Source organism: Cryptococcus neoformans, chromosome 8 (genome assembly GCF_000149385.1).
Source record: "Cryptococcus neoformans var. neoformans B-3501A chromosome 8, whole genome shotgun sequence".
Lineage (NCBI taxonomy): Eukaryota > Fungi > Basidiomycota > Tremellomycetes > Tremellales > Cryptococcaceae > Cryptococcus > Cryptococcus deneoformans.
In genome coordinates, this window is record NC_009184.1 from 388,592 (window position 1) to 416,340 (window position 27,749).

Sequence of the window (27,749 nt, forward strand, 5' to 3'; positions counted from 1 at the left end):
AATATATATATAAAGATCCCTGCATCATACATCATGTATCATCAATTCTTTTCCTTGATCATACGATCGGATTCGCTCTCCTTTAGATGCAAGCCACAGGTGTGATGATGTGCTCGTCTGACGGTGGTACAGCTTGGCCATTCTTTGGATGGGTACGAGGCGCAACTCTCCCCACTCTTCGAGAGCTCGAAAGCAACTTTGTCCACGTTGAAGATAAGGTGGGGGCGTAATGGCCAGTATTGTATGCAAGCCTCTTTGACCTGCAAAAAGCGTTTAAAATAATTAGTCTCGAGAAACACTAAAAGACATGTACAATGTAGTAGTAACCACCGACACCCTTGCCCATTACAATAACGATGACATATGCACAATACAAAGTGGATCTATCTATCGACTTGAAAGAGATGATCTCGTATCCTCGGTATGCCTTGAACCAAAACAAACTCGCAATGAATCCAATAAGTCCAATAATCGTTTGATGTCTTGAAAGGATAATTAATTGACATCGCGCCGCAAGAAGGAGGTTTGTCCCCCTCAAGCGGCCCCTCCGGCCAAGAGACAAGGTACAAAGTCAGTCAGTAAGCAATCTTCTCTGAAATGTCGGCTAGCTAGGTAAGGGTCATGCTTTTGCTATTGTCTTGTTGATGTATCATTTAAACCCGCTTTTAGTCCAATAAATGAGTCAATGGATATAGAACATTATGGAAAATCAATAAATGGACGTGGGGAATCTAGCAATCTAGTTACATCCTGAAATCTGGGAGTCTCTTCAGCCCCAAAGTGCTATGTTGCCGATCGTACCAAATTACAGTCTAAGACTGTATTAACCTCTCAATGCATAGCGCATACTTGTTCGGACGGCAATAATGAATTACGCCATATGCGCACTCCCAGCGCCGCCTTTCTTGAGCAGGTTGTGGTTTCGAATGAAAGCGCCAAAGACCATCGCTAGTCCTACTGCGACGATGATCGGGATTAGCGAGTTGGTAATGCTGATAACGTATGCCTCGATCACAGCGGATTGTTGATCAGCGGGTAATGTATAAATGGCGGAGACCGACTGTCGGACCAAATTGAAGTCAACCTCAGGGGCCAGACGTTTGATTTCAGTATTGAGGTAAACTGATTGTACAGTGTTGATAATACCCTAAGTTATATGTAAGTTTGATATGTCATTGACCGGTACAAAAGCATTTGACTTACAACTCCCAGCGCGGCACCTGTCAGTTGGAAGAATGACACGACACCTGTGGCTTGAGGGAGAAGGGATGGACGGTCGTGATATTCTGCTTGAACAGCAACTAAGACATTTTGGAAGCTCAAGCCAATGCCAAACCCGGCCAGGATTTGGTAGCCAATGATTTTCGCGTTAGGGGTGTTGACGTCAATAGTGTACAGGAGCCCAAATCCAACGGCAGCAAAAGGCGGACTTTAAGGATTTTGGCTGGTCAGCAAACTCTCTTTGGGATCGCATTAGGGGGCATACTCACCCAATAAGTAGGAATGGATAATAGCGGCCGAACTTGGTAGTCAGTCCTCCGGATATCAAGATAGCAACGCAGGTAGCAAGCATGAAAGCGATGATATCAACGCCGGACTTCTCGGGAGAGTGTCCTCGACCCTAAGAACAGTCAGTCTGGAGATATCACGTAAAGTCCGGGCAACTTACAGCTTGATAAAACAACGGAAGCTGGTAGGTGCCTCCCAACATTGCAAGCATGAAGAAGAATATGGCGCCAGAGCATGCGAGGACGGTTCGGTTCTTGAGGAGAGAAAGTGGAATGAGCGCATACTTGTCGTACCGCCACTGCCACACGCCGAATGCAATAACGAGCAAGCCACCCAAAGTGAAAAGGAAAGGAATTCTCCAGTCTAGTAATATTAGCGTCAAATCCGGCTCTACAGTAATTGGTACTTACTGTTCCACGCGTATTGGTTTCCACCCCATGCAAGAGCAAGCAAAAGACATGTGATCGCACAAAAGATGAGACCCGTCCCGATCCAGTCCAAGCGTCTGAGCTTGCCGAGGACTGTGCGATCGGGAGGAGCAGTGTCGGCATGTTCTGGATCTCGGGCAGGCAGAAGGAATACGACAGCGGCAGCAGCGAAGCCCCCGAAGGGAAGATTGATGTAGAAACACCATCTGCACGGAGTGAGAAAGCCGTAACTTTTGCGAGTTAGATCAGGGCACTCACCTCCAGCTGACGTGGTCTGTGAATGCGCCTCCTAGCAAAGGACCGACTACAGACGATACGACAAAGACAAAACCAAAAGAAGCCATAAAGGCCGCTCGTTGATCGACTCGAGTGACAACGGCGATGACGGCAAGAATAGACACAAACATTCCGGAAGCGCCTGGGGATAAAAATCAGCAGGAATTCAAGAAGCGGGATCGCAAGCAACTCACCGATACCTTGGATAGCACGCCCGCCTATCAGTGTGTCCATATCTTTGGCCACACCGCAAATAAGACTGCCGAGTTCAAAGAAGAAAATTGCACCAAGTAGCATCCATTTCGCCTTGAGGATCGTAAGCACTTGTCCGACGAGAAGAATAAGACCACACTGGGTCACTAAAAGTTGTCTAGGGTAGGAAATGTCCGCTCGGTAAAATATTGACGCACGTACAGAAATATCCAGTAATGATCCAAGCCACCTGGTCGAAGCTAAGGTTGTGTCAACGATAAACGAAGGGAAATTAATAAGGGAAGAATTAGAATTGGTCTTACGCGTTAAAGTCGGACACAATAACAGGTATAGCGGTGGATACGATGGATTGATCTGTCAGGAAGTCAGGTGGGTGCCGTTCCCCCCACGTCTGATCGGAACTCACCCAGCGCAAACATCTGTACGAGGAACTTGGGTTAGTGACCTCCAACATATACCATGTGAACATGGAAGTTCACTGTGTACTTACGAAAACACAGAGCATCAAAGCAACGAAAACCAGGTAGAGTCTGGCGCCAGTCAAAACACCTGATTGCCCTTGCTCTGGTTGCTGCTGCTGCCTGCCATCCACTTCACCTTTTTCAGTGGAGGCTGTAATATCAAGTGGATTCATGTCCTTCAGATTGGCGGTCTGAGTGAGTCGTGGCGCCTGGGCGTACTCGGCAGATTCCCCCGCAAAACCGATGTCCACTTCCTCACGGAAAGTGGGATGATGGGCCATGTCCTTTTCGTTTTCTGTCGTCATGCTGTTGGATGGATCCTCAAACGGGGATTTTCAAACAAGTTACAAAGTTTCAGATGCTAATGTAAGCGTGGAGCAGATAGACGTGCGACGTCAAAAACTGCGTTGCCGGTATCGATTAGACTAGGCTGGGTGGCAAGTATCAGTAAGATTTGTGTATGTATATATGAAATAAAACCTGAGATTGATCGAAAAGGTAGGAAGGAACAGAAGTCACGATTGTGTTATTGTATTAATAAATTGCTACTTCCATCGATAAATCGGTTCCAAGAAAAGTGAAAAGAGAGAATAATAAGGACCTATAATATATGATCTAATAATAGGCTGTCACCTAATAAATAGCAGACAGTCTCGCTAAACGACGCGCAAGCGAAAAGATGTTGAAAGGAAAGGGGGAGAAATGGGAAGGTCGGTATGCCGAGGCCATGTGTGGCCGTGGGGAATGACAGTAGGAGAAACGGGAAATTGCGATGTTCCTAGGGAACTATTTCGGACACCCCCCCTATTTCTTTTGGGACACCCCCCTCCTTCTACTTTGGGTAATTTTGACAGAGCAGCCGATAGATAACACCATGGACCCTGCAGCGCATCCCTGAGGCCCTTATGCCTGTTATTTACGTAATTAGTTCAGATGATATTGTCGCGTGCGCCAGACTGCAACATTTTACAAAAGTAACGAACAACAAACGCGTTTTTTTCTCTAATAACGCGCCTCCTTTTTGCTGTCATTTAAATACTTTTCATCCTCCTAAGAAACTTATAACGTATTCGAAAACATCATGGCTTCGACTGATTTGCACTCTTCGGATCCTCTTTCTCCCCAACCCGGTATCTGCCCACCTTCTCCTATTATCCGCGTCCCAGAGGCCGAAATATACTCGGGACATCAATCAATGGCGTTTGATTTTGATGAAGGTAATCTCCATGCCATGGAAGGTTCGGATTCATCGGAAGTCTCCAATATTGCCGACGAAGAGGATAGTGAGGATGACATTATCCAGGCTCCCATTGACTCCTTCAACGACGACGAGATGATCTCTACCCCTGGGTTCGACGAGCAAGCGTACTACCAATCTAAAGATGAGTGTAAAGGCGCTGTCCAGGCTTACGCAGCCTCACAAGGCTTCGCTGCTGTTATTAGGCGGAGCAAAAGGAAGAAGCCAACGAAAACTCACAAAGAGGGCAGAGAATTGATACAATACTCGTGCATCTTTGGAGACGAGTATCGCTGCACACGAGGGGACAGTTTCAAAGATGTGCGCATTAGGACTATACAGACCGTAAAAAATGGATGCCCTTTTGCTGCTGTGGCTTGGGAGATGGCAGAGGCAGAGGTAAAAGAGCATGGTGGAGACAAATGTTGGACTTGGAAGGTCGTGAATGCCTCGCACAATCATCCGCCTGTCGCCAATATTGGAATTGCACTTCTTCGGCGTGCTTCGCGGACGCCTGAAGCCAAAGAGCTGATCAACACGTTGATCGACAGCCGGACTCCATTCCCCTCCATCATCAGTACCATGTCTCAGCGTTTCCCAACGGTAATGTTGACATCGGAAGACTTGCATCGTCTCGCCTTTCGTCGTCGTGCAGATCTCCGTGCTGGCTCCAGTGCAAGTGCTGCTTGTATTCGGCAATTAGTGAGCAATGATGAGCTCCATCGTCCGTTTGTCAACACACGCGATGAACTCATTGGTTTGGTTTACACCAAGCGAACTGCTCGCGCACTGATTCACCGATTTCCCGAAGTCCTTTTCTTCGACTGCACATACAAGACGAACCTGTACCGGATGCCCATGCTCCATATCGTCGGATCCACATCGACAGGTATGACATACACTGCAGGAGTCATCTTGATGTTGCGTGAAACCACAAACTGGTATACCCAAGCTCTCAATTCGTTCTTCGAACTTGTCGGCAAACCGGATGTCAAGGTTGTCATTACCGATCGTGACCCAGCACTCATCAACGCTCTCATGTCTGTCCTCCCCAAGGCTTACCGCTTCTCCTGCTTCTGGCATCTTCAAGAAAATGTCAAAAGCAATATAAGGCCCTGTTTCGTTGACGAAGAGAACATCGTCATGGCTGTCTCGAATTTCTGCAAAGCTTGGGTACGGTATTGTGTACATGCAAAATCGGATGAGCAGCTTGAGGAAGGTTATCGGAAGATGGAAGAACTTTATCCTGGTCAGAAATATGCTCGAGCGATCTCGTATATCCGGGGTTTGGATGAAATCAAGGAGCGCTTTGTACATGCCTATATCAACAAGCAACTTCACTTCGGACAAACCGGTAATTCACGCTTAGAAGGTCAGCACGCAACTCTTAAGAAATCAATTGACACCAAGTACGGTGATCTTCTGCTTGTCATTGGGTCTCTAAGTACGTATTTTGATCAGCAGTGGTTGAAAATTTTGAAAAGAATTGAGCTCGAGAGAACGAGGTGTGCTACACATATTCCCAGTACTTTTGTTCGGGTATGTTCCTTCCTTCTTTCTGTCCTTTTTGTAATCGTGCTGATATAATTGTTTAGTTAAAAGGCTCCATATCCCGCGCTGCAATGAAGCTTCTTGCTGAGCAGTTGACTTTGGCCAAAAGATATTTGGGTGATTACGATGAAGGTGTCGATGACTTTGAAGAATCACACCCGTGCAGTGGCTCGTTTACAAAATCCCATGGATTGCCCTGCGCCCATCGTCTCATTAGCTTCGTCCGGGAAAGAAGACACCTTGAAAAGGATCACATTCATCCTCACTGGCGTCTCGGGTCTGCCGCAAGTCTCAAAAGATACCTTGACCATATTAACAGACTTGTTGGCACCCCAGATACATCAGTCATACGGCTGGATGATGTATTTGACTTCGGTGAGGACCAAGAACTTATCCTCGATCCACCCATTTTAAGCACCAAGCGGGGAAGGAAGGCCCCTAATCCACCAGTGTTGCAGGAAGACCGGATGTCGGCACCTTCAGGAAGGTACTTGACTCAGTCAGAAAGAATTATGGGGGCTGGATTGACCCAGCGAAAAAAAGGGCGCTGTAAACACTGCCAAAGTTCCACTCACTATACCAAAGACTGTGCGCGTGTTCAAGCGTCTCGAAGGGTCGACAAAAACCAAGAAGCTGAGAATGCAGGTGAAGACAGAAGAGTTCTTGTCCCAGATAGCGATGATGAGGAAGGAAATGAGGAAGATCTTGTCGAGGTACCGAATGAAGTTGGTCCTTTCATTCAAAGATTAGCCCAACTCGATGACCTTGCGCTTACATATTTTATAGCCCAATCTTCGTCCAAAAAAGCATTCTCGGTCACAATATCCTGCCCCCTCTCAAATATATCCGTCACATGCTGTTCAAATGCAGCATCTTCCTCCTGAACCCTCGGTCCCCCAATTACCCCCTTCTTCCCAATTCTATCCACCATTATCACAATACTATCCCCCTGCTCCACAGCATTACCCAACTTCAAAATACCATGTGCCTCCTACCCAGTATATCCCTTACAACCAAGTATTATTCCACAATCATTCCGAAGCCCCAACTCCCTATCATTACCCTTCTGTTAGTGGATACAATAATCTCCAATCTCCTCAAATTTACCAATACAACTTAGAGAATAATGTGGGCAAGGATGCGAGCATTCGATCGCAGGAGGATAGTATTATAATGCAGCGAGGGAGAGATCGACATAGCTGGGAATGAAGGCGAAGGAAGAATGAATAGATGTCGAAAGAGGAATAGATGTCACAAGAAGAATAGATGTTTATAATATTAGAGGACTGAATTTACTATGCACGAAAAAGAACATTTAGTTACGTAAATAACAGGCATAAGGGCCTCAGGGATGCACTGCAGGGTCCATGGTGTTATCTATCGGCTGCTCTGTCAAAATTACCCAAAGTAGAAGGAGGGGGGGTGTCCCAAAAGAAATAGGGGGGGTGTCCGAAATAGTTCCCATGTTCCTAAAATGTAAAAAACAGGATATAACAGCATGGTGGACCACATTTTGCGGGTTCATTTTGACTCCGCCCCGACGGGCACGGGGCCGGGCACGGAGATCTTATTTATCCAAAGATCGCATCCCGAGGATCGCACAAGGATCAAGCCCCCTGTGCACGCCCCCCCACCCGGGCCGGAAGCCTAAGGTGCGGTCCCTCATTTCCTAATTAATAGACCAGGCACAACCCCATCTTCCCAATCCAACTACTCTTAGTACACTGCAGCTGTGAGGAGACTACGAGTAGTACGTGCATAGGTACGGCCAACAACTTTCAGAAAGTGAGTGGTGACGGAATTTTCACATGTGGTATCTGCGTGCGGCAAAGGGAACCAGTTTGCTGCTAGCTTTTAGGTGTGGTACTACAGGTTACATCAGGCTGGTTGGTCTACTTCGAAGTTTGTCAGCATTTATCTGCATGGGGTGAATACTCGTCGTGTAATTTAAACGTCTTCGACACGATTAATTCTCTCACCCTATGGTTGTTTAATGTAAATCCAGGAACCGCAACTTAATTTCTCTGATACTGGGCTTACTTGATCCTCACGATGTTCCGTTGCTCGTCGTCAGAAAAGCGATCGTCGAGATACTCTACTCATCGATGATAGTCGTCTTTCCAACGGACAACTGCAACTGTCTTATTACGTCTTGTTGCCTGAAGCCTCTCAATCTCTTGTGACCCGGTATTTGAGCACAGGAGATCTTCACTTCACCACTAAAGCCGAGCACTCACCGCCGGTATCGAGCGGCCCGGGTGGAGATCATTCTTAATTCATACTACATAATATGATCACACGCAAAGCGGATCCGTCCAGGCGTACTTTCACACTTATATATGTGTCTCATCCAGTGAGATCTTTTTTTTCCGCTATCTTATCATTTTCACCTCATTCTAGCTTATTCCTGTATCATGCCACGTTTGACGAACGAGAGTACAGTAAACCTTCGTACAGGTCGCAAGATGCCTCGTCTGGGGCTTGGTTCGGGGGGTCTCAGGGATCAGACAGCAGTCGACGCCGTCGAGCATGCCATGAAAGTCGGCTATCTGATGGGTGAGCCTCCTTGACTGAGAGACTGTTGTGAACATCGATGAGACAGCCAAGACTGACATATCTTTTCTTCAATTTCAGTTGACACAGCGCAGCAGTATCAGAATGAGCGGGGTAAATCTAGACATCCTTTCTCAATACTAAAGCGTTGTTTGTCTGATTCAAGAACATTGTTCCACCAGAGGTCGGTACAGGTATCGCAAAGTCCGGTATACCTCGAAGCCAAATATTTATTTGCACAAAATGGCAACCTAGACCTGATGGCTCAATTGAGAGGCCTACTCCGGAGCAGGTCTGCCAAGAAGCGCACCAATCTGTCTTGAGGTTGGATCAATCGGGTTCAGGAAAAGAATATCTCGACCTTATGCTTATCCATCACCCTAGACCGGACCCTGATGGCCGGGCCGTTCACTGGAAAGGATTGGCTCTGGCTCAGAAGGAAGGTTGGGTGAAGGATATTGGGGTATCAAACTTGTGACTTTACGTCCTATGCTCCTTTTGCTTGTTCCTGACACTCAATGCTCTAGCAACGTAAAACATCTTGAAGCACTTCCTGGACCTTTACCGGCCGTGAATCAGCTAGAACTTCACCCTTGGTGTCAGCAACGCGAAGTCGTCGATTATTGTTCTGAAAAGGGCATCGTCCTGCAGGCATTCTGTCCATTAGTCAGGATCCGAAAGGACAAGTTCGAGGATCCAGTCGTCGTCAAGGTTGCTAAGAAGCATGAGAGAGCTGAGGCTCATATCCTGCTGAGATGGAGTTTGCAGAAAGGGTGAGTGCACCAGCTTTTGGCGCAGAAGGAATCAGTCGGTCTGACAGAATTCCCAAAGATTTATTCCCATCCCCAAGGCTAGTTCGGCGGAGAGAATTGAAGCTAACAAGGATCTCTACAACTTTGAGCTAGATTCTGAGGATATGGAAGAGCTTGATGGCCTAGATCAAGGGGCTTCTGGAAGGGTGTCTGGTATCGACCCTGCACATTTGCCTGATTGATGTGCTATAAATTTCGTGGTGGTCATTGATGCAGTGTATATATTGAATCCCGTCACTGTTTCGCATGTATATTTGGTAGATCAGTGGCTTCAACTTGAAGTACATGACAGCAGCAGCATCGCAAAGAACAGTTGTGTAAAATCTGTGGTATCTGTACACTCCGCTGAATTCTACGGTACATCGCACAGTCCTAAAGCGCCACCCTTTATGTCGACGACTGAAAAGAATTTGAAGGCAAGTAATTTGACAGACTTTTGCATGGGGGTTGCTTTCTTAGTACCGCTTCAACAATGGATGAATGGATGGAAGTATTTGGGAGAAGGAAACATACAAATATAATCAATCAAATAAAATCAATTTCAACCGTCGGAGTTAACCGATACAGAAGAAGAAGCGCCGCGCCGAATCGGTTCGTCGTCACAGTAGGAGGAGGGAGCGTGAGGAAAGGCAGAGAGATAAGCAAAAGTAATGAATGACACGCCAAAAGAAGCAGTTTGTCCATCATCCTTCTCTCGCAATTCCTCATTCTGACCTTTCTACCTATCCTGTTGATACGGGACTCCTCTTTTTAGTCCTTCCCCAGTCCGTTTGTCTTCTCAGCTCCTATATTTTTTCGCTGGTCAACAATTTGACATTCACCCTTCCCCGGGACAAAGTACTGGAAACAATGACTCTCGGCGAGAGAGAACGACTCCTGCAACCGGCTCCCGCCCCTCCTGGGACCACGCTCTATAGCGAACCAAACCATTCTGAAGATATCGAGACTACCGATGAACATAAATTGAGCTACAACAGGGTAGGGTTGAACGCCCGTCGATTTTGGATCTTGGTTGGTCATACTGCTTGTGTTCTTGTATGAGAATAATGGCTAGCGAAAAGCTTACAATGATCATCACGTTAGTGTGCTTCGATGTGGATAGCCTCTTTCCTGAACGCCTTCGACGGTACCGTAGGTGAGTGTGAACATTTTCCGCCACATCCGTTGTTTTGCAAAGGTAGTTAGTTGGCTGAGTGATATGATGCAGTCGCTACTTTGCTGGGACCCATATCTTCATCGTTCAAAGCGACCAACTTGGCATCATGGCTCGGTACATCATAGTGAGTCGTATCTAAGCAAGAAGGGACGGCGTATGCTTATATTCCACGCCGCCTTCGTAGTATGCTCTCAGTCTGCTGCTTCACTCCCATTTACGGACGATTGTGTAACATTATTGGTCGTCAGGGTTCAATGCTGCTTGCGCTTGCAATCTTCAGTAGGCATTCAATGACCCGCTAATAGCTTTTTGAGGTATCAAGCTGATTGCAACTGTCACTGCGTAGCAACTGGTAATCTTCTGTGCGCGTTTGCTCCTTCTATGGAGGCTTTGATTGCTGCTCGTGCACTAGCCGGTATGGGTGGAGGTGGTCTCAGTATAAGTGGGTTTTCCGGGACGAAAATGGCTCCCCGAAGTGGAATGAAGCTGACCATTGGAATAGTTGGAAGTACCATCATGAGCGACATCGTCCCTATGTGAGCATCGCGTTTTCGGTAACTCTATCCTGTGAGGGCCAATTCGTTAACTCCATGTATGCAGCACCCATCGAGGTATCTTCCAAGGTCTTGCCAATCTTGCCTTCGGTAGCGGAATGGGGTAAGCTGCTCAGTTGTCATGAAATGCGATTCTCTGTGTGACACTGTGATTTGTAGTCTCGGCGCTCCCATCGGCGCTCTCATCAACGATTGTCTCAATTGGCGATGGGCTTTTTGGGTTCAGGTACGTTTTTTCAACATATTTCTCACGCAAAAATTCTAAGTTTACATTATCCGTCCTTAGATTCCTGTTCTCCTCTTTGCCAGCTATCTTGTCCATTCCAATGTTCGATATGATGTCCCATCACGCCCCAGCTCAGGTGCCGCTACACCTAACCCTGCGGCTGTTAAGCAAACCGCTATGCAGCTTTTCAAGCGGATCGACTTTCTGGGATGTTTCCTACTTGCCGGATGGGTAGGCGCCGCTCTGATCGCCATCTCGCTCAATATTAACTCTACTGCAACAAATGCGTACAACTGGTCTGATCCGATCATGATCGGCCTATTCGCCACCAGTGCTGTCTTATTCGTCCTCTTCCTATTTGTAGAACTCAAATGGGCAGCCGAGCCCGTCATGCCTTTTGAGCTACTGGTCAGTCGAACTCCGGTTGCGGTTGCTATCAATAACTTTGTGTTGTCTGTGGCCAACTTTGCTATTGTAAGTACTTCCGCCTTCGTCCCCTGACTATGTCAGTCCTCCATTCCTGCGCGGTAATGATACCATTGACTAATAGTCTCTCTCGAACAGCTATATAGTGTCCCTCTCTACTTTACAACTGTACGACAAATGTCCGCTTCCAACGCCGGCGCTCATCTTATTCCAAACTCGTTCGTCGGCGTGATTGGCTCTCTCGGCGCTGGACTCATTGTTCGACGAACTCATAAATATTACTGGCTCAACACTTTTTGTGCATGCTTTGGAGTGATTGGTTGCTTCTTGATCTCCACTTGGAGACTTGGTACATCTGAGTGAGTTCTTTGGATCATGGTCAACGTTTAACACGCGAAGAAGCTGATCACAAGTGCCACATCTCAGGTGGATGCTCTGGACGAACATGTCATTCACCAGTTTTGCCATGGGGGCTGTTACCACCTTGACCATCGTCGCTCTTATTGCAGATGTCGGGCCTGAGCATGTCGCCATTGCTACCAGTTGTGAGCATTTATGGCTACGAAAAGTATTTCCTGCCTTTGATCTGACCTACTTTCTCTCAGTGTCCTATGTGTTCCGTACCATCGGCCAAGTCTTGGGTGTAGCCTTGTCTGGAGCTTTGACTCAGGCAGTTCTGACCTGGGAACTGGAAAAGAGGATACGAGGTCCTAATGCAGAAGAGGTGAGTTGCACACCAAAGAGATCGAGCTTTTTTCTGACATCTAGGACAACGATTGTTCCACAGATCATTGCGTCGATCCGAGAATCGTCTGCTTCTATTCGCTATCTCCCAGAGCCTCTCAAGTCCATCGCGATTGCATCTTATCAGAAAGGTCTACACGCTGTCTTCATTTGTACCGTAGTCCTGAGTGTGATCACTCTCTTATCAGGCTTAGGAATCAGAGAACTTGATATGAAGCAGATCATGTCCGGAGGAAAACAGGCAAAGCAGGTACAGAACGAGAGCGAAGAGGAGGAGGCTTAAGGTCGTCGAGAAATATATCGAGAACATATACCTGCTAAGGGAAGAGTACTTTGTAAAGCGGAGGCGGCCTCGTCATTATACGTGTGGTGTGGGAGTGTGACACAATCAATTGTATCTTAAAATAGAACATCTAGCATAGAACATCTAGCTAATTGTTATAGATTCATATCTAGCCATCATCTTGGACTTGTCATATGTGATGCTTACTCATTGGATGCTTTGTCTGTGATGTTGCATAATTGAATGATGAAACATTATTTTACAAAACCACCATCCAAAATTTTTTACCAACCTCAACTACCCAATTCAGCTAGATCTGAGCTCAGCCATCGTGTGGAGACATCTCGTATAAATATAATTAACAGGGGCAGCAAAATATAGGCTATGGCTGATGATAATGTAATTGAAGTTGGAGAGGGTAATGGAACCTCACTGCATTGTGCTGCCAGATTAGATTAGATTACCTCTACTTGGTAATGGTTCTAGATCTTGTAAGGCATCTCGCATACCATGTATCAGCATTCTAAAGCATGTGAGCGTGGGAGTTTTTTTAATATGATGATCAAGCGCACATGATGATGATCTGCTGACTTCTTTGTCACAAGCATAGAAAGCATAAAGACAGTTGCCCATAGATAGAAAGTAGGCACGAAGTGTAAGATAAGGCCAGTTGCTGAAGCAATACCAGGTACGTTGATGCCCTCTATGGCTGAAATCAAGATTCTCCACAGCCAGATAGCCATTAAATTATGCCAGACAGTCATTTGTTTGTAATATTTGACAGAGCTGGCTTCCTTTGTTTTCAAAGGCTGTCCAAGTGCATTGACTGTGGACAAGCCAACAAAAGCCCAGGCAATGAAGAAGGCAGCTTGGGCCGCCAGATAACCAGCCCAGCTACAATACCATCACCCTCTTGGTCGGATTGTTCAAAGTTGTCCTAATCAGACTTACAACATCAATGCCACAGTGACAGATGCAAGCATGGCCTGCTCAAATTAGCCTAATTGGATCTGCAACGATAACACTCACCGTGATTTGACCATCATGATCAGGTAAGATGGGGGCGAATAGAGTTCCTATGCTTGTGGAGAGCGTGGCGAAGAGAGTGTCACATAGTGAAGCTGCCAGAGTCTGTTCAGGAGCATCCTTCCATGGGACAATAAATAGGACAAATGGTAAGAAAAAATCCCACAATGCTCCAAAATGGTAACGGGTATCAAAGATAAAGCCTGGGACAAGTTGTAAAGTAGACGTTACCACGTAAACTGTAAGAATAGACTTGACCTTGGCTGCACTTTGACTGCTGGCGAAACCCTTTCGCAGCTGCTTGATTCCTGAGCTATACAGGAATGTGAATTGCAGAAAAGAAGCCAATAAAGTTAAAGGCCACCGAAATATGGGTACAATGCTATCAAAAGGGGAGTCAGTACAGCATGTTGGGCTGTTAATATCGGATGGAAGAGCACAACGTGTGACCCACACTTGCAGTATTCCAATACTTATTATACTGAACAAAACTTTGCTGGCTTTGTTACGAACTGCCACATTTGGAAATAACGTTTTCTCTACAAACTCATAGAATATAGGATTGTGGTGCTGTATCTAATTAATTGAGTGCGCAATGTCAGTTAGGAGTACCTTTTTAGCTTCTTAATTGACTTGCAAATTTGTTTATCTGTCTTTCCTTGGTTGATGGGTCAACATGGCTCCATATGGGACTGCTTGGGACTGTGTACTTACTCCTCCAAAAGATTCAGTAATGGAGTCATAGGCTTTCTCAACATTTTGACCCAATGTTGCAGTTGCTTTTTTGGGCTTCGTGCTCCTGTTATCGGGCGCAGTTTCAGCGACCTTCTTTGATGATTTACCTTTGTGACTGGAACTCTGGGTGGCCTTGCTTGTTGTATCACTGCTCGTCATGGTGAATTGAGGGTAATTATGTGCCTGTAAGTCTGGTGAAGTGACACAATGTGAGTGTATTGACGGGCGCGATGTCTTTCTTTATCTCAATTTGCGGTTTCGTTGAGAATTGATGGATGCAATAGGACATGAAGTTACTGGGTTAGCATTTACACACATACAGACTGCCAAACAAAGACAAAGGATCAGGTTGCCAAAAAGGAGGAACAGCAATAACAATTACAAAAAGCTTGCTGATCGATGATTATTATTCACGGACTGAGGGCATCAAACGTTATTACGACGCGTCGCGTCGCTCTGTCAAACCTAAATGATAATTACGTCATTCTTCATTCAGCAGCTGTCGGCCCGGTACAAATAGTGGTCGGTCGGTTGAACGCGTATCTGCACCCTTCAGCGTCGCGGCCTTTTAACCTTTTCGCTATATTCTCAGTATCTGCAGAAATAAGAATGGCTATTGCCTTTCCTCAGCCCTTCATGCACCCCAAGACACTGCCTGTTGGTCTCGTTACTGAAGCTGCCAAGTAAGCTTCTTCCGATCAACGGTAATCTGTCCAGCTGACATATCAGAAGGGACACAATTTTCAGGGATAAGACCTCGGAAGACCCCCATACGCCTTTACCGCTGGATCAGGATAGCGTAGGCTGTCACATTCCAATCCTTCACGACGTAGCTAACTCTACGATCAGTACTTTCAATTTTCGGCCGCCGCCAGTAACTTGAAGAATGTATCTTACACGATTTCTGGTGGAGACGAGGGTGCTGAATCTCGAGGCGATGAGCTCAACGGTGGTGTTTGGACATCAGAAGAAGAAGAATTCATCAAGCTTGTGAGTATCTACCAGCGAATATGGTGGGCAACAAAAAGTTGATAATGTCAAGGTAATGTCGCGACCAGCAAGGGATTTTTCGGTTCCCTTCCCTCCGGATGCTCTTCCTCCATCCGCTGTCATTGATGAAATAACCGATTACATTGCTATACCCGGAATAGCTGCACATGCCTCTGTTGACGGACAAACTGCCACGCATGGTGATAATCAGCTGCAGCTTTGGCCCCATACATGGCAAGAAACTAGGATTAAAGTCCTCCAAATAGCATTAGAGCAAAGCAGGTTTGGACGCGATGTAAAGGAACGAAAGCTCCCTCGCGAAATAAGGAATCATCGCCCAGGTCTAAGAAGGATGGACAGTATGGATTTCCTTGATCAGGAGAAAACAGAAGGAGTTTCAGAGGACCATCTAGGTCGTGCTCTCAGGTAGGTCCGTGATAAGGTGAGGTCTCAACAAGGTATTGAGAGCGCTGTTAGGCTTTCTTCATCTCTGCAATCCAGCGCCCAGGACGAGAAAACGAACATAATGTTTCAACAACCTATCGGTAAGCCATCATAATCTCATTATTTTGGCTTTAAGCCCTTGCTTAATGACAACTTAATTTAGCCATCGAATCACTCCGACCACAATCGCATTCAGTCACATCATCTGAACCTTTAATTCCAGCAAATCCAGTCTCACGAGCATTTAGGAGGTGTAATTCAAAATCTTCTCGACCATCTAGTCTTCTCCAAAGGGGTCGGAGCTTCACTGCGGCAGATCTCCAGATGGAAGATGAAAATCTGGAGGAAGACGATAGGGGAACAACATTTCTCACAGCAAGGGGCGAACAAGCATCATCCTCTACACGAGCAATCGGAACTCACCAATATGAAAAGAAAATCAACCTGATACAGCCTATGACATCCATAACTTCCCAAAGTACTTCCGAAACATCGTCGAAGCCTCCAGCCAGGCTAATCAGATCAAATTCGTCCTATTCTGTGGCGAACGCTGCTCCATATTCCTCGCAGAAGATGTTCCTTTCGACACCTCAGCCCTCCACGGCCCAATCATCTATAATGCCACTTAGCCTTCAACCCTCAATGAAACTTTCAGTATCAAAGTCGAGAAGAACTAATAATGGGCGTGACTTTAACCAGCCGGCTTTTAAGAAAGCAAAACGAAGAGACGGAAATGAATATCAGGTCAAGCCTGGTGGGATTCCAATTCAACATTCTTTGTTGCAAGGTGGTTTGCAGAGCCCCTTTGAGGAGAAGAAGGGGCTGGATCTTTGATACTCTTGTATTCACATGACGCCAGCCCTACCAATATATGGTAATATTCAAAACCTGAGAATATCGGTATCTACACGGACAGACACCTCATCACAGCTTACATTGGAAGCCAGAAAGACCTGGTGAAGTAGCGTAATGTAGAGCAGTTGCAACAGGGATAGTAGTTAGTACAAGTGACAAAGTCGCAGACAATGGAGTAATGTGACGTATGCCACTCAAGAATGACCTTATGACACTATTTAGACTTCGTTATGGAAGCCTTCTGGCATTCTGCTTGACTGTCATGGGACTCGGCAATAAAATGATAGTACTCGTACTGTACAACCTCCAAGGCCGTGTATATATTGATGCTTCGTTCTTTACTAATAATTAAAGTCATGATATCGGAGTTCACCGACCGATGACTGCAGGATGTGTCGCGTCGCGTCCGCAATAAAGCGGCATTCCGCGGTTTCACTATCGATGAGATGATTGACAAGAAATAGTGGATGCAAGAACGATTTCTCTTTTGTTCTAGTTCTTCGTTTATCTTCCCAATCCATCTTTACTCAGGTGTCAACGTTATTTGATCCTAAATATTCACTGGCCTTACGTTCTGGTCCATTTTTATCGATTGGCCGGCAACCCGCCTCTAGTCAGAAACATCATTCAGTAGGCATCGCAGTCAAGAGGTTAAGAAGCCTCCCTACGAACGACATCCATCTGGCCTCCGCATTTGTCTTCACCATGTCTTCAGCCACAGACCGGATCCCGGCCTTGATTGCCCATTATCTCGCCACCCATTATCCGACGGCGCTGGACCCATTTCTCCAAGCTGCACAGATTGCTGCTCCCGACTTTTCCCATCCCCCGAACCCAGACCTTCGCACTGTCGTAGAAGACTGGTCATCTCAGCAGTTAGCCACCAGTTTGGCAATGGCTACGATTGATGAGAGCGATATTGATGCGCCCGCGCGCGATGGAACTTGGAAAGGATGGAAATTGAAGGACATGATGAAAGCTAAACTTAGTGCAGGAGTGGGCTTGAGAAGTACGGACAGAGGATTTCATGGTGTGTCCGCAGCCAATTTGTTGACAGTGGCGGCCGTGAATGTTCCAAGCAGAGAATTTGATACATCCTCCGCTATGTAAGCCTTCCGGACAGCATGCGTAACCGAAATTTAAAACTGAATATCAAACAGTTACAGAACGTCCTGTTCATTGGACATTGTCACTACTTCGGTAGATAAAACGTTAAAGATAATAGATTACAGCTCTGGAGAAGTGTGTATGACCTTCTGGCTGTTCTGTATTATATGATTGGCTCATCCACCAACTTATGTAGGTGAATAAAGTTCTGCAACCACACCGCGCTGCCATCTTGACTTTCGCTTTCCACCCTCAAAACCAGCGGTATCTTCTGACAGGCTCTATGGATGGCACGTAAGTGTTCAAAGACGCCTAGACCAATGTTAAACTGAAAGTCGCAATATAGAACTGTACTCACGGATATTTTGACTTGCAAAACCCTTCAAACGTTCTCGTCAACCAAATTCGTTGTGCGCGTCCTGTTTTCCTCCGACGGACACTTTATGGCGACCGCGTCTTATGATCATCATATAGTCGTTTATGCTGCGACGTCATCAGCGCTTCCCCCGCCCACCCACGAGGATGACATTCCTTTAGATGACACCGATCATTGGTCGTTAGCATGTGAACCTGATTTGCAGTACACGGAAGTTCATCGGATACAAGTTGACGCCAATCCCGAAGCAATTCTTTTCCACCCGGATTCAACCTGGTTAATGTATACAACAAGATCTTCTTATCAGCTCTATTATGTCCGTTTACCTTCCGAATCATGTCCGCCCGACGATGAGTGGCAGATCAAAACCAAAAGTTTCAATCCTCACCCGATGGACACCCACGTGAGCTTTTCTGTGCTCAACATGGCTCTCCATCCCTCTGGCCGTATGGTCGCTTGCCAGACAGGAGATCACAAGGGAGGCGCTGGAGAAAGAATCCTGTTGTATGGTGTTGAACCAGAGGAAACTGAAAGGCTGGGATGTTTGTGGACTGGGTCCGGTGGAGATGACTATGTTTTGCCTAGAATGGCATGGGTACCAGACGGCTCTGGTATAGTGTACGTCATGAAGCAGGGTACGATTTCTTTGGGCACTGACACAGATGTAGGACAACAACGCACAACGGTTTCCTTAATTTAATCGCCTTGAACGGGGAGATTAGATCTAGCGTCAAGGTTCATGGTACTTCAAATTCTGGGAAAGCAGTAAGCGAAGTTGTCAGAGATTGCTGCATCATCCCCGGGGAAGCTGGAGGATGGGAAGTTATTAGCATTGGTTACGATCGCAGCATTCGCATTAGTGTGATTGATGGGTACTAAGTTAAACCGTTGTTATGTTGTACCGATTACAGTGAAGGTATACATCTAGTTCCAGCTACAGGTGTAAATGGTGTGGGAGATATGATAATCAGACGTCCAGGATAAAACTGCGAACGCATCGCGCACATAATGATTCAGGACAATTTATATTTCAGGTGATAGCGGTCGAGCCCAGGTCGAGTTTGGGTATCTCAATCATGCTATATCATGCTGAAGTCAGTTGAAATTCTTGACTCTTGCTTTTCAATGGCTGGCCGTACCTCATTCCCTCTTCTTGCATGTCCTGGACCAGCTCGAGCATTCCAGAATCAGGCGCAGCGCACATTCGTGGGGATTTGTGAGATCTAAGGCTTTCCAATGTTCTTTGCCTAGTCAGTCGACATTGATCTGTGATTTTCTTCGGTTGCTTCAAGGACTCTTTTGAAGCCGCTGCCGGACTACATATATCAGTAGTTAAGAGTTCTCGCAGCCATTTATCCAAGTCTTCGTACACCTGTGAGGCCTCTCTCGCCATCCATGGAAAGATCACAAAGTCATGTACCGCATCTGGGCTCGCGAACAGTCTGTCTGGAACAAGGACTTTGTCGGCAGCTCGACGAGCCAGCTGTATTCGCGAGTATAACGTTTCCGTCGATTTCGCAAGCCGCTCTGCTCCGCCATAAACAATGTAGGTTGGTGGGAAATTGTTGAATAGACTTGTGGCCGATAAGGTGGAAGACGCGGGTGAAAGATATGGCGAGGAATATAGAATGGATAGGGGAAGAGCACGAAGAAGCAGTGAGCAAGCAAATGGCCCAAAAGTGTCGTCAATCTATGGACCACACCGTTTTAGCCAAAATGGTCCACTTTTTTCAGGAAAAGCAAACTTACAGTGTCCGAGTCTGCGTTGTACTTGTATTCGTCCGCACCCCACGCGTTGGTGAATCCCAAATCGCCCCATGGACTCATGAGAACGATGCCCCTAGGCATACTGAGGCCTACATGATCGCCTTCATCCCTCAACCACCGAGTCAACGCCATCGCAAGGTGCCCGCCAGCTGAATCGCCACCAATAACGATATCCTGCTCTGGTATTCCCTCTATCTTTACGAGATAATGATAAGCGGAGATCGCATCGAGTAGAGGTAATGGCCAAGGTCCGACTGGTGCTAGCCGATAGTCTACCGACAGGATATGATGGACGGGCGAGTAACTGACAAGAGCTTTGCAGATGGAGGAAGTCAAGTCTGTTTCGGCTGCTGTGCCGCAAAGATATCCGCCGCCATGGAAATGGAGAATAACCGGGCCGCCATCTTGGCGAGGTTTAGGTTCTGTTGTTGGTATTGTCAGTGTATCAAGCTTCCTTTTTTTGTGTCCTGATAGAGCTCACTCTCGTCTGGTGCGCCCTTTTCCCCGGTGAACCAAAAAGCCTTGACAGGTTCAAATCCGTATTCTTTAGACAGTTCCTTCTCGTCTCGACTATTCCAAGCGCCCCACGCGCCTGTAGCTGCCCTGTTGGCTCTATAGATGAAATGAGGGTCCCAAGACCCTCGTGATTGGTGCAACAGCTCTAGCATTTCCTTTGGGTGCCCCTGAAGGAGATGTAATGGGGCAGGGGGGACTGTCATTGGGTGGGAGTGCGATAATCGCATCGGATCCTTCGGATGGGCTGAGTGTTAAACTCTGATTCTTTGGCGACGACGTTTGATAAGAAATCAAAGCACGTACCAAATCCAGATTCAAGTCTCTACCAAGATAATCTATTTCGCATCTAGCCACAACGCCGCATAGTCTTCGGCTCCAGCGCACGCGTAAACAACGTTGTAAAGTCCATGACCGCCGGGGACGATTGGAGCGCGGAAGGTAAAGCAAAGACCAAAGCGGTAGGAGAGTGAGCAAGGTGGTGAGTACGAATATCACAAGGTAGATTCGCCGTAGTACCGGATGACGATATAGCAAGCTACGTGGTGCATTGGCGAGCTGGTAATGAAATCAGCGTTTTCCGTGAATAATGAAATGACTGTTTTGAAAGAAACCGAGAAAAGAAAAAAACGCACACAGAGAGCTTGAACCGCTTCCGGCGTCACCTCGCCCCAGTCCTTCTTCTCGTTTTGAGTTGATTTCTTTGGATTCGTTCGCGCCATGTTTGTGTGAAGAGGCGAGGGCAGGGCTGTTTGCAGGCAAGACGGAAGACTATTTCTGAAGCGCATGCTGTTTTGTTGTCAATGAAGTCTTCGACAAAGGAGATGATCAGCCGGAGCAAAACTACGTCTCTGCCCCGCCCGCCTTGACGGGTCCGACCTTTTATACACCGCAGCAATTTTCAGAGTGGTCACACGACCAATAATGTACTAATGGCAACATGCATTTTAGGTCATGACTGGTATTCAATACAGGGTATACAATTTTTATTCCACGTCCATAGCCATATCCACATCTCCGTCACCACTAACAGCACCACCTTCTCCCATTCCAGCCTCACCCGTATTCCAAGCACCTCCTTGCCATGCAGGTACCGTGCCTTCAATATCCATCCCTTCATCATTGTTGCCTGTCGAGCGGATGTTGTTGCCAAAGTCCTCAGTGTCGTCAATTTCTTCAAACCTCCCCGAGTCGTCGTAATTTCGCGCGTCCTCCCACGTCTTGACTATCGACTCTTTCCATCGGTCAGCAGGGATGCCTAGTGGTCTGTAAAGAGTAAGACTCTTTTGATTGTTTTCGAGTAGATCTTGCAGAGGACCTCTCAGGTCTTTGTTTCGATGGACGTTCATCAAGTGTGTGAGAAGAGATGGGGATATTGTAAAGCCTTGTTCCCCTGGTTGAGAGAGGTATCTGCTTTCGGTTTCAGGAGATGGTGAGCGGGACGATCTGGAGTCTGAATCGGATAATGATGTAATGACTATACCTACAACATCATGTTAGGAGTCAAGATTGTAAAAGGTATGTGATAAGGTTACGTACGGTCCTTCTCTGGTTCATACCACACGGTCTTGCGCCCTCTCAATTTATCCTTTTCCTCTACTGACCCATCTTCCGTATTTTCGTCCATGGTGCTCATATCAATATCCATTTCATTCCCCCTCCGTTTCTTGCCCGCATGCTCCATCCCCTCGATATCCTCTTCCCTGGGTCTCCTTGCCCGTAATGGTGGAGGAATACCGGTGACGTCCTCAACGCCCAGATCTGGGCCGGTGAACATGGACGAACCATCCGGCTGGACGATTTCATCCGCCTGTTGAGCTGTCCCATCATATCTTTTTATACGAGGGACATTTCGAGTGAAGGTGGCATCGGAATCGTACGTCTCGTCAGTTGATGTCGTTGGAGAAGGAGAGGACGAAGACGAGCATGGTCGAGGATGGTAAGGATCCCATTGGTCTGTATGGGTACGGTGAGAGCGATGTTGGTAACTGGATAAACGGTTGGTATTATCAGGTAACACCTCCACTTTGACGTCGTCATTCCTGGGATAAACTGAAGGGCCAATGCCCTCATCGTCGTCATCGGCTCGGGGCTGGTCAGGAACCGTTGTAGACTGCGTGGCTGTCGGTGAGATGGATAGGCTGGAAAATCCATGTGCCAAGTTGGGGCGTCTACGCTTCTCACGGTGAGGAGTATCTGCGAAAGTCGTAGGAGAAGCAGATTGCTGCCATGGAGAGAGGGGATCTGAATCTGGGGTGGGAGACGCGGCTCTGCGCTTGCGGGACGGGGTGAAGAAAGGAGCAGAGGGAGAGGAGAGTGGCTGTGGCGGGTGGAAGAAGACGCCGTGGTTCGCGGCCATGGTGGGAGTGGGTGGAAGTGTGGGATAGAGGGGATAAGTTATATGTATATGAAAGGGGAGATGGCAATGAGCGGGAATTATGCTGAGATCGATGGGAATGCGGAATGGTCTCGAACACTCCACCTCGGAACCACACAAATCCCGCCGGGACGACCAGCGCTTACATCCGACGCGCCTAAATGGGACGGTCACGTGCCTAATATCGCACGCGACATCCACGTGGGATATTTTGCATGGATTATCGCGATCGCTACCCGTTCGTACGTACACCGCCCAGCATCTGTCTTGCTCCGCACCTGCTCGCCCAGCATACCGCGCACAGTCCCCGCCCCCCTCCGCGCCCTCACACGCCCCGCCCTGCGCCGCCTGCACACGCCACCCAGCATGGTGGTCACCCCCACCCGTCCCCCCGTCGAGCCATCCGGCCCCCCCCTCTCCCCCTTGGCACTCGCCTCCACTGCCCCCCGAAACAGCTCGGACTCATACTTCGCCGCCCAAGCCGGATCAAGGCCGCTGCCCAGGCACAGGAGGACATCAGGAAGCAGCTTCTCAAAGCTGTCCGAGTTCAGCTTGGACCCTCCGCTTCTCGACAAAACGGATCAGTACGCTGCCTCGCCTGACCAGATCGATGAAAACGGCGTCACAGGCGTCCGGCATGTGGCGCTGAGTGTGGATGCCAGGTGAGTCTGTTGTATGGATCGTGTCTTCATGCGCCAGCTCAGTACCAAACCCCAGCGAATGGCGGCAGCCAGTTTTCAAGCAAAAAGTCCTAGCCATCTTACGACGCCTTGTGAGTTCCTTGGAAAACTATACCGTCTAACACATGCGCAGCACGTCCCGAGATGGTCCTCTACACTCTTGACACCCACCAACATCCATCTTCAAAAAGTCTCGGGGGCCTTGACAAACGCCGTCTTCTTTGTCTCTTTCAATCCCGCTCCCAACCCAACTTCGCCTTCCGAATCGCCCCTGCTAACCCCTACCATTCCTCCATCTGATCCATCCCACCCCCCACCGCTCACTCCCGACCAGTACCCCCACACCCTTCTCTTCAGAGTCTATGGCCCTTCCTCTGAGGCACTCATCTCCCGATCGGAAGAACTACGTATACTCCACGTCCTTAGTACTCAATATGGCATTGGCCCCAGAGTTTTTGGCACTTTTACCAATGGCCGGGTCGAGGAATTCTTCCCATCACGCGCTTTGACCGCTCAAGAGTTACGCGACCCCAGTATTTCTCGTGGCATTGCCCGGCGGATGCGCGAACTTCACTCGGTGGACTTGCGTCGCTTGGGATACGAACAAGGTCGCGCTACGGAGCCCGCTTTATGGATATGTCTCAAAGAATGGTCTGAAGCAGCGGAAGATGTCATCACCTCTTTGACGGCCCTCGGCGGAACATTGGAAGCATGGGTAGAGCGTTTCTCTTTACATCGTATCCGGGAAGAAGTCACAATCTACCGGAACTTTGTAGAATCGCAAAGTGGAAAGGGCAGTGGCGTTGTGTTTGCTCGTGAGTTTTTTTATCCGTCCGTTTCAAATGAGGCTTATCGCTACGCAGACAACGACACGCAGTATGGAAATCTGTTACGCCTCGATGTTGAGCTTCCGCCCAACACTCCCGAACATTGCCGTGTGAGTATACCACAAGTCACCGCCAATGAGCTTGCTAACGCACATAAAATAAAAAAAGTATATTGTGATTGACTTTGAATATGCTTCTCCCAACCCCCGTGGGTACGATATCGCCAACCATTTCCACGAATGGCGAGCCAATTACCACCATCCAACTCATTCTCACTCCCTCATTCCTCATTTCCCCTACCCCACACCTATTCAGCGTGAAGACTTTTATCGATCATACTTGTCCGTCGAAGTTGACGGAAGAAACGGCGAAGAAGTGGTGGGCAAACGCAAGGATGTTCCAGCAGACAAGGTTGCTGCTCTTGAACGTGAAGTAAGGATTTGGAGCCCGGGGTGCAGTATAAACTGGGCGTTGTGGGGTTTGGTTCAAGCTGAAGAACAGGTCTGTGCCTTGGCCACGAAGAAGGAAGGGTATGTCCCAGAATTCGATTATCTCGTACGTGCCTCTTGTATCTCTACACGTGTGAATGAACACTTGTGCTGACCGCCGGTCACGGGGGTAACAGTCGTACGCCGCTGAGCGACTTGAAATGTTTCGGGACGAAGCCAAGAAGCTTGGAGTTCCGTTATAGATTAACATAGATTAGCCGATTATATTGCTAATTGTACATATGGGATATGCAGTAAATGGTCTGCATATTGATTTGTTGTCCATTTTTTTATAACAATCATTATCAGCAGTGTAGAAGGCGGGCATGTCCACAACGACGACGACTCTGATGAGCATTGACGCGTTTCTTAGTTCGTCGGCCTTTTCTCGTTCTCGTCAATCCCCCAAATCATTCTTTTCTCCGGTCGCAACTCTTTTTTCCTTATTCCGTATCCTACGCCGATCATGAGCGACAGAAGACGGCAAGAGATTGAAGAAAAAAGAGCAAGGCTTGCAGAGCTCAGAAGAGCTAGGGACGAACGAAAGCAGCTCCTTGCTCAAGCAGAGAAAGGTTCAGCTGAAGTCAGTCCGTATCTACTCCCCCTTTCTTCGTTATACTAATACACACACACGTCAGCCATTGTCTACGAGCAGAAGAGATGTCAACGAACTGGTCGATTCACTCTTGGCCCGACCCGCAACACCGCTCACAGGCCCATCTTCAACTCGCCCGTCAACGATCGGTACCCCTGCCAGACCATCTGGGTCAACTCCTCCTGCTAGTATACCAGGTACGCCAGGTGGCAGGGTGAGTCGGCTGAGCAATGATGGGAGCTTGAGTAGAGTTGCTGGGTCGACAGCCGGGGGAGCGTCGGTTGGTGTGCCGGGGACTGTTGATCAGTACGTGGAAATGGATAAAAGCAGTTTGTCGGGGGTGAGCTGATAGGGGAAACGTACACAGGGAGAATATGCCATCGCCCTCGCCATCCCAGGCAGTAGACTTTGTGGATCATCAGGCTGAGCTGTTTGAGCTCCCTTCCAAAGTAAGACTCCTAAAGTTATCTTCGAGTTACATGGCCCAATGCTTACGAAACGCTTCAGTCCGCTAAAGCGGCGCCTGTCACTTACTCGAAAGCTATCCAAACTATGACCTCCATGTCTACCTCTACGGACGACGCTGATGTTGACGACGCCCAATCCGAAGGAGAGGATGGTACGGGTCGACGGCGAAGAAGAAAAGGTGAAGCAGACGAGAGTGGAAAAGAAACCGAGGACGAGATGAGGAAGAGGATATTGGAAGAGTTGGATGAAGAGAGAAAGGCTTTGGAGAAGGAGCTGAGGGAGTTGAGAGAGAAGACGGAAGAGCTGAAGATCGCTGGTGAGTAATGCATGTGTGACTGCCAAGGACTCGACTAAACGTTGGCTGCAGAGTTATCGGATGAGCAACGACAAGCCATATTTGCAGCACCAGATTTTACGTCGTTCATTGAGGAGTCTACCCGAATCGTCCAAAGAGCCCTGAGTGATGGGTATGATTACATCAAAGATTACACTATTGGTATCGATGGTGCATTGTGAGTGCAGCACGAGTTCACGGCTGTGAATAAGCCTAACCTGGATGCAGTGACGAGTCAGAAGGACAAAAAGTTAAACTGTTCTGTGCCTTTTCAGATGAGCGATGGACAAATGGAAGATCTGTAACTGACGTCGACTGGTCACCCAAAGTGAGTTTTGCGTCAATCACTCTGTATAAATGCTTATAATCGCAGTTCCCCGAGTTGAGCGTCGCATCCTATAATAAAAACCCTTCTGCAGTCAACGATCCAGATGGCATCGTTGCAGTCTGGAACCTTCACCTTCTTGAAAGACCTGAATTTGTCTTCCATTCTCCTGTATGTATCCATGACACTTGACAACGTTTACCCAGCTAAAACTCATCTCAGTCGGACGTACTTTCCGTGAATTTTTCACCCTATCACCCTACTCTCATTTTCGGTGGCACATACTCTGGTCAAGTGCTCCTGTGGGATACTCGAGCAAAGCATTTGCCGGTCCTTAAAACCCCATTATCGGCCACCGCTCACACCTATCCCATTTACGCTATGAAGATGGTTGGCACGCAGAATGCCAACAACCTTATCTCCAGTAGTACAGATGGGCTCGTTTGTTCTTGGTTAGCTGATATGCTGGCTCAACCACAAGTGAGCCATCCAGTCGTCACCAGCACGCGAAGCTAACCCTCCATGTCCGTTCAGGAAGCACTTCCACTTACCATGCCTGCTCATAACAAGACGGACGAGGTGTCCATCACGTGCTTCGACTTTCCTGACAACGAGACATCGACTTTCTGGATCGGTACTGAAGAAGGATCTGTCTACCAGGCCAATCGTTACGACCGTGCATCTGCCAAGGCGGGGATCAACCCTGATGAAGCGTATCGCGGCCATGCCGCTCCGGTTACAGGTATCCACTTCCATCCCGGTACAGGTTCCATTGACTTTTCCAACCTTTTCCTTACCAGCTCTGTCGACTGGACAGTTAAGCTGTGGCGAACAAAAGCTGCTAACACTACAAAGGGAGCATCCGGGACGCAGGCGAATGGGAACGGAGAAGACAAGACTGTGGCTCCTGTGCACTCGTTTGAAGAGGCGAGCGACTATGTGTTTGATGTCAAATGGCATCCTCACCATCCCGCTGTGTTTGGTACAGTTGACGGGTCTGGAAAGTTTGACTTGTGGAATCTTAACCAGGATGTTGAAGTGGGTTACTCTGATAACAATCCGCAGAGCAATTTGCTGATCACGCGTGACAGGTACCCATCATCTCAACCAATGTCTCTCCTCGTGCAATCAACAAGCTCGCCTGGGATCGCTCAGCGACAGCGCGCAAAGTTGCTTTGGGTTCATCTGACGGCAAGGTGTATATCTACGATGTGGCAGAAAAGTTGGTCGTGCCTCGGGATAGTGAATGGGTGGAAACGCAGAAGAATGTGCAGAGTTTGGCTGCCAGCAAGGACGGTGCAAACGGTGTGCTTGGAAACGAGAGTGTTTCAGGATCTGCAGGAAGATATAGGTTATGAATGTAGCTTAGCCCTGCGAAACTCAATGTCACGATGTAACGACTTAACGACGGGA

At 47.8% G+C, this 27,749-nt stretch overlaps 11 protein-coding genes across 11 annotated transcripts; 7 read left to right on the plus strand and 4 right to left on the minus strand.

Moving 5' to 3' along the window:
* Positions 1-871: 871 nt before the first annotated feature.
* On the minus strand, positions 872-3,192 carry CNBH1220 (hypothetical protein; the record flags this gene model as incomplete). Its single annotated transcript, XM_768574.1, has 11 exons — positions 872-1,147; positions 1,204-1,429; positions 1,491-1,621; positions 1,670-1,872; positions 1,920-2,143; positions 2,196-2,355; positions 2,408-2,572; positions 2,628-2,665; positions 2,729-2,780; positions 2,833-2,845; positions 2,917-3,192. 11 exons carry the CDS (start codon positions 3,190-3,192, stop codon positions 872-874), a joined length of 1,764 nt encoding a protein of 587 aa, XP_773667.1.
* Positions 3,193-3,968: 776 nt separating this feature from the next.
* On the plus strand, positions 3,969-6,884 carry CNBH1230 (hypothetical protein; the record flags this gene model as incomplete). The annotated part of the gene is made up of 3 exons (XM_768575.1): positions 3,969-5,663; positions 5,720-6,400; positions 6,462-6,884. The coding sequence occupies 3 exons, from the start codon at positions 3,969-3,971 to the stop codon at positions 6,882-6,884; spliced, it is 2,799 nt and encodes a 932-aa protein (XP_773668.1).
* Positions 6,885-8,140: 1,256 nt separating this feature from the next.
* CNBH1240 (hypothetical protein) lies at positions 8,141-9,222 on the plus strand (the record flags this gene model as incomplete). The annotated part of the gene is made up of 5 exons (XM_768576.1): positions 8,141-8,231; positions 8,310-8,342; positions 8,411-8,702; positions 8,756-9,001; positions 9,060-9,222. The coding sequence occupies 5 exons, from the start codon at positions 8,141-8,143 to the stop codon at positions 9,220-9,222; spliced, it is 825 nt and encodes a 274-aa protein (XP_773669.1).
* A 667-nt stretch (positions 9,223-9,889) lies between these two features.
* Positions 9,890-12,429, plus strand: CNBH1250 (hypothetical protein; the record flags this gene model as incomplete). The annotated part of the gene is made up of 13 exons (XM_768577.1): positions 9,890-10,051; positions 10,124-10,175; positions 10,248-10,320; positions 10,381-10,475; positions 10,543-10,638; positions 10,699-10,732; positions 10,797-10,853; positions 10,910-10,976; positions 11,037-11,450; positions 11,541-11,761; positions 11,829-11,947; positions 12,008-12,126; positions 12,190-12,429. The coding sequence occupies 13 exons, from the start codon at positions 9,890-9,892 to the stop codon at positions 12,427-12,429; spliced, it is 1,749 nt and encodes a 582-aa protein (XP_773670.1).
* A 466-nt stretch (positions 12,430-12,895) lies between these two features.
* On the minus strand, positions 12,896-14,213 carry CNBH1260 (hypothetical protein; the record flags this gene model as incomplete). The annotated part of the gene is made up of 5 exons (XM_768578.1): positions 12,896-12,952; positions 13,002-13,323; positions 13,381-13,415; positions 13,459-13,870; positions 14,170-14,213. 5 exons carry the CDS (start codon positions 14,211-14,213, stop codon positions 12,896-12,898), a joined length of 870 nt encoding a protein of 289 aa, XP_773671.1.
* A 586-nt stretch (positions 14,214-14,799) lies between these two features.
* CNBH1270 (hypothetical protein) lies at positions 14,800-16,458 on the plus strand (the record flags this gene model as incomplete). Its single annotated transcript, XM_768579.1, has 6 exons — positions 14,800-14,873; positions 14,923-14,989; positions 15,040-15,180; positions 15,233-15,606; positions 15,658-15,725; positions 15,788-16,458. 6 exons carry the CDS (start codon positions 14,800-14,802, stop codon positions 16,456-16,458), a joined length of 1,395 nt encoding a protein of 464 aa, XP_773672.1.
* Positions 16,459-17,184: 726 nt separating this feature from the next.
* CNBH1280 (hypothetical protein) lies at positions 17,185-18,841 on the plus strand (the record flags this gene model as incomplete). Its single annotated transcript, XM_768580.1, has 5 exons — positions 17,185-17,585; positions 17,640-17,721; positions 17,783-17,880; positions 17,933-18,580; positions 18,631-18,841. The coding sequence occupies 5 exons, from the start codon at positions 17,185-17,187 to the stop codon at positions 18,839-18,841; spliced, it is 1,440 nt and encodes a 479-aa protein (XP_773673.1).
* A 151-nt stretch (positions 18,842-18,992) lies between these two features.
* On the minus strand, positions 18,993-20,472 carry CNBH1290 (hypothetical protein; the record flags this gene model as incomplete). The annotated part of the gene is made up of 4 exons (XM_768581.1): positions 18,993-19,041; positions 19,102-19,652; positions 19,712-20,151; positions 20,211-20,472. 4 exons carry the CDS (start codon positions 20,470-20,472, stop codon positions 18,993-18,995), a joined length of 1,302 nt encoding a protein of 433 aa, XP_773674.1.
* A 756-nt stretch (positions 20,473-21,228) lies between these two features.
* On the minus strand, positions 21,229-22,601 carry CNBH1300 (hypothetical protein; the record flags this gene model as incomplete). The annotated part of the gene is made up of 2 exons (XM_768582.1): positions 21,229-21,725; positions 21,782-22,601. The coding sequence occupies 2 exons, from the start codon at positions 22,599-22,601 to the stop codon at positions 21,229-21,231; spliced, it is 1,317 nt and encodes a 438-aa protein (XP_773675.1).
* A 384-nt stretch (positions 22,602-22,985) lies between these two features.
* Positions 22,986-24,817, plus strand: CNBH1310 (hypothetical protein; the record flags this gene model as incomplete). Its single annotated transcript, XM_768583.1, has 6 exons — positions 22,986-23,281; positions 23,337-23,391; positions 23,433-24,114; positions 24,163-24,236; positions 24,295-24,681; positions 24,752-24,817. The coding sequence occupies 6 exons, from the start codon at positions 22,986-22,988 to the stop codon at positions 24,815-24,817; spliced, it is 1,560 nt and encodes a 519-aa protein (XP_773676.1).
* A 263-nt stretch (positions 24,818-25,080) lies between these two features.
* On the plus strand, positions 25,081-27,694 carry CNBH1320 (hypothetical protein; the record flags this gene model as incomplete). The annotated part of the gene is made up of 10 exons (XM_768584.1): positions 25,081-25,197; positions 25,253-25,515; positions 25,577-25,658; positions 25,717-25,993; positions 26,045-26,189; positions 26,240-26,339; positions 26,385-26,507; positions 26,559-26,816; positions 26,871-27,374; positions 27,428-27,694. The coding sequence occupies 10 exons, from the start codon at positions 25,081-25,083 to the stop codon at positions 27,692-27,694; spliced, it is 2,136 nt and encodes a 711-aa protein (XP_773677.1).
* Positions 27,695-27,749: the final 55 nt, after the last annotated feature.